Here is a 5,052-nt window from a genome sequence, read left to right as displayed (position 1 = left end):
AATTTTACTTTTTAAACTACAAAGTTTCATAATTTTAAACAAATGCATACATATATATATATATATATATATATTAATATTTATATATCGATTATATACTTTGTAGAATTTGCAATTATGTTTGTGCATTGATATGACACATAATATCTTGCGTCCTCGTCAAATGTATAACTTATTCATTTCATTGGTATCAATTGATAGATTCAATTGATTTATTTATTTGCCGTTATAAAAGATATATAATTTTAAGCAATTTAAAAATGTGATTCTTCTTACACATGTAATCGGCATGTGCCGATATTCAGTATGTATAATTATACATGTGTATGTATATATTTAATCATGTGGCAAATCTTACTGGTGTACTTAGTTTATTTCCTACGTAACAAAATTACGTCTGTTTGTTTCTGCTATGTTTTGTTTTCTTTCCTAGTTAGCGCTTCTTATAACAACAAGTGTTATTAGAAAATATTATTTCACTTCTTCGCAAACGTTCTTGCGAATATGTAACAAGCTCCTGTTATTCAAACAAATAAAGTTTCCATTTCAAAATAAAATCCAATTTATGCTTATTATTCCTCAATTATTCCAACAATAATATGTTTGCCAGGCGCGGATCTCTACCTACGGTATACAATACTGTTTTCGAGGATGACGAAGAAGGATCGAGCCAGGATTCGCCGGTGGGATCTTGTCACGAACCCGGAAAAACATTACCAGGTACAATAAGTGATTCATATCGAAAATACATTAATTCGTCAAGCAATTGCGATAAACAAAGTGCGATTCGCAAAGAAGCGTCTCATCGAAGCTGCAGTCCTTCTGGCGTCAGTAGACCTCAGCATGTGTCAGTGTCAAGTGTGAAGAATAGTGAATATCAGAGTGAAAATATGTATAATCAGAAACCGCAAGTGCGGCTGAGGAAACGGTCACGAAGCCACGAAGATGTGGTGATCAGTGTCCAACCGACTCCGAAAGTGATTCCGAATAATTGTGGTGTAAAATCTGTTGTTAATGAGAACTTTGTTACGCATAAGTTTAGTCCAACGCAATCGAATTTAGCTAGTTCTACTTCTAATTTGGTGAAGCCCTTGGATAATCCGGAAGTTCCGATGACGAACAGTAGATTGGTTAATAGACGAGCCACATGGTGCATCAAGTAAGTAATATATGCTTTTAAATAAAAAAAATATTCTGGAAAAATAAAGTTTATCAATCAATCCTTCTTGCCAACATCTATTTTATTTAACTTATTTTAATTAATTTTGTACAACTGGTACGGTTTTACCCTAAACACACTGTCAATGTTTATGACTATTCGTCACACTTAAAATTTTTTTCTAAACTAAAAGAAATTTTATTCGTTCAAAATAATTTTTTCTATTGTGATTATTTTTAAGCTCAGAATGTGCATTTTATTGGGATCAAGAAAGAAATATTATGTAGCAAATTGCACAATTGAAATTTCATTACATTTACTGGAAAAAGTAACTATTATTTGAATAATAACTACAAAACTCTCGCAAACTACAATTGTTACCTAATATAACAGTTTTAATTGATAAAAAAATTGTGGATATGTGTAGTAGTGGCAAAAGTTAATAAAATATTACTGACGTTATCTCTATAATATGGTCGAATATAATTATTCAAAAGTGCTGAAAAATATATATTGTTTAAATCATTATTATACACTTACTTAATTAAAATCATTAAAATATAATTAAATATCATTAAAATCTTAATTAAATATCATTAAAAATTACTACGATATAAACAAATTACGTTCCAAATATCTAGTATCATATACCCATATATTTTATTTTAGTAATCAAAATTAACAAATACTTTTTATGTTTTACATATTTTAGGCCATAAACTTAATTTTTATTTATAGTGCGGCTGAAACAAATACAGTGGCCATAGATGACAAAATTGAGCAAGCTATGGTATGTGATTTGAGCACTATTTTTACTTTTATCAAATGTAACAATTTATAAATTGGTTAAACTAAGTTGTGAATTGTGTTAAACTCTATGAATACCTACAGAAAAAAATAATGCATTTTATTATATATGAACTATGTGTTTAAGAAAATCAATAAATTTGTATAGTAATATAATTAACAATACAGTCAGTATTGTCATTTATGTTAACGTAAAATTTTTAGGATCTCGTTAAAAGCCATCTGATATTCGCAGTTCGTGAGGAAGTGAAATTAATGAAAGAGAAAATTTCGCAGCTCGTAAAACGGATTAAACATTTAGAGGTATATTATTGTAATAGATATAGTATATACTTATTTATACTGCATTCTAATTTGTTTCATCGTAATTAATTTTTGAAATTTTCTTTATAATCTGAACGAAAATTAGTTTAAACAAAAATCCTAAAATATTATAGGCGTATGAAATTATATAATTATAAAAAATCTTTAAAGTTTGGAGCGATAAAACTCTATTTTCAAAATCTGTTTATGCGCATGTGTGTTTGTCATTTAAATATTTCATTTATGATTTATTATTTATATAATTCCGATAAATTTCACGTTAGTTATTCCGATTATTCCAGCTTATCTCTCAGAACCGAGATAACGGCGTTTATCAATCAAAAATTTGATAATAATGTTTATATTCACGAAAGTGTTAATTATTTGATTATCTTCTGTCTTAGTCTGGTTTACATCAGATTGCTTATATCTAGAACCATTATTTTATCAATTATTCATAAATTCAACTCCTATGAGATCATATCATAACAAAGATTAGCGAAATTATTGAAGATATATAAAAACAGCAAAAATTATGTTGACGAATGACGATGACGAATTGTAAAAATAATATTATTGCATTTTTGCCTTGAATAAATTCCATATTAAATGTCTATCGATTCCACTTCGAGTACTTTCGATGTTAGATAACCTGGTCTTTCTGACTCAGATTCATAACATAAGAGTGACGTTGCAGTTTATGTGTAAAACGACTAATGCAAAGCAAATACATGACATTTTGACAGTATTCAGTATGATTTAGTAGCATAATGTATGTAAGTTGGAGCGTAACATGGCCTTGCCATAACATTTGTCTGTTATGCGACAGAATCGGTCCCATAGATAGCAATATGTTTCCAAATGAAAATGGCCTTCAACCGGCATTGCTGCATCAATAAATAATCGTTCTATTATAGAAATTGTAATAATAATTCATCATAGAGGGATAGGACTACTGTTTAGATTTCCATCTGCTAAACTGGCTAGAATAAGTCAGATTAGCATGAGCTTATAGAACGATTAAAATCTGATTGCTGTTCAAAAATTATGAAAAAAAGATTTTGTCTGTTAATATTTTTAAAATTTTAGAAGAGTGCATCTATTGATTCAGCTAAGATCACGTACATTTTTAAAAAATGAAACCGCACAATAAATAAACAGATAAATAACGCAGTAATTAAGTTTTTAGCGGTGTTAACCACGAATTAGACAAAACACAGTTTCACAAAAATTTTATATCATGTTTCTTTTATTTACCGAAAGTTGCTTTATATTAAACTTGTCTTATGTCTATCAATACCAGTACTGTTTCACAAAAATTCGAATGTCAAAAGTAAAATTAAACCAAGTGTTTGAATTTTTCTTAAAATATTTTTTTCTATTAACATGTCCTCGATTTCAGATGGAAAACGAAATACTCCGAATATACGCCACTCCTGATACGTTGTCGCTGCTGCCGGACACCAGGATCTCCGGCATGGGAATTACAAACAACTACAGCTCCGGTATTTCCGGTTGGAGAGTTCCGAATGCGTCCAGAGGTAATTCGGAAACTAAAAATACAATCTCGGCATTTACCGATTTAGCGTTATCGAAGACTGGGACGAAAGCAAATTTAGGATTTGCGAGAAACCCAGGAATGAAATTAGTTAACCGAGTCTTAAAGAATGTATACTAAATGTTTTAACCGTTCAGGAAAGTCTATGGAAAGCGCTTGGAATGGAAGGTGAAACACTAAAGAAAAGTCTAAACGTGCAAAACTTATGAGGGCTGAAGTTTTCAGAAGATTGATTCTAATGACGTATCTTCTGAAAGAATATATTATTGCTTGATACCAAAGTACTAACAGTAATTATTTTTAATTTGATGTTGAAATTATATGAGTTTATAAAGTTCTATTTTAATATATGATGAAATGAGAATATATGGTGCTTTAGATATATATAAAAATTATACTATCAAGCAATTGATATATAGACAAAGCTTAAAATGGAAAATATAAAATAATCCTGATGTTGATATCAGAATATTTATTCCATAGCTGATTATTATTTATTATGTACTAACAAAATTAATATGAAAATATATTTTTATATTATGTACTGAATGCATTTTATTGATTTCGATTTGTATATTTGCGTATATTATTCACGCTTTATTCAACACATATTATTAATTAATCATCAATTGTTACATATGTTAAAGAACATCTTATTCGTATTAAATTTAATAGTTTGTTTCAGTTTGTTCATATCATATTTCCCTCTAAATCTAAAACCTTTTGTTACATCTATTAGTTGGTATAATCCTTTTAAAATTGAAAAGATAACAAGTTAGCCCTCGCGGCCTTTTTTTACTCTGTCTATGAAATAAGAAGAGACAGATAATATATTTTAGAAAAATAGTAAAAAAAATATTTCCGTAATTCGGAGTTAATTGGAAATTTTACTGAACATAGTTCGATAGTTGTTTGTTTGATATGTACACGCGTTGTGATGTAGTTCCTTTAGTTTTTTAGACAGTATAATTACTTAAAGACAAATTTGAATTTTTCGTCCTACTCTATTAATATTTAAGATGGACGAGATTTGAGCCATCCAAGAGTATTTGTTAGCAAGCTGATTTATAAGATTTTTCCCTAAAATTATCCATTTTTATTATTTTTAAGAGAATTTCATTAATTGTATTATGATATTTATCTCAAATATACAGTGATACCCCACATTACGTACTTAATTCGTTCCGGGAGAAAGTTCGTTGTACGAAAAGTTCGCTTTGCGAAA

General features: G+C 28.8%; 1 protein-coding gene across 1 annotated transcript; it reads left to right on the top strand.

Annotated features, from left to right (window-relative positions):
* The first annotated feature begins 599 nt into the window (after positions 1-599).
* On the top strand, positions 600-4,110 carry LOC113382931 (TSC22 domain family protein 2-like). Its single transcript, XM_026621188.1, has 5 exons — positions 600-1,159; positions 1,898-1,949; positions 2,171-2,269; positions 3,672-3,810; positions 3,965-4,110. The coding sequence occupies exons 1-5, from the start codon at positions 600-602 to the stop codon at positions 3,997-3,999; spliced, it is 885 nt and encodes a 294-aa protein (XP_026476973.1). The 3' UTR covers positions 4,000-4,110.
* The last annotated feature ends 942 nt before the right edge of the window (positions 4,111-5,052 follow it).

Source organism: Ctenocephalides felis, unplaced genomic scaffold (genome assembly GCF_003426905.1).
Source record: "Ctenocephalides felis isolate EL2017-DRISC unplaced genomic scaffold, ASM342690v1 CF-g0.4_SCAFFOLD_00845, whole genome shotgun sequence".
Lineage (NCBI taxonomy): Eukaryota > Metazoa > Arthropoda > Insecta > Siphonaptera > Pulicidae > Ctenocephalides > Ctenocephalides felis.
The sequence above is the reverse complement of the archived record's forward strand: the minus strand, read 5'-3'. Positions and strand labels throughout refer to the sequence as shown.

What these genes read in the sequence shown, in the direction of transcription:
- LOC113382931 (XM_026621188.1), top strand. Translation starts at nt 600, where the DNA reads ATGTTTGCCAGGCGCGGATCTCTACCTACGGTATACAATACTGTTTTC. An exon ending in AACGGATTAAACATTTAGAG is followed by an intron (nt 2,270 to 3,671) that starts GTATATTATTGT and finishes CCTCGATTTCAG; the next exon opens with ATGGAAAACGAAATACTCCG. An exon ending in AGTTCCGAATGCGTCCAGAG is followed by an intron (nt 3,811 to 3,964) that starts GTAATTCGGAAA and finishes TTAACCGTTCAG; the next exon opens with GAAAGTCTATGGAAAGCGCT.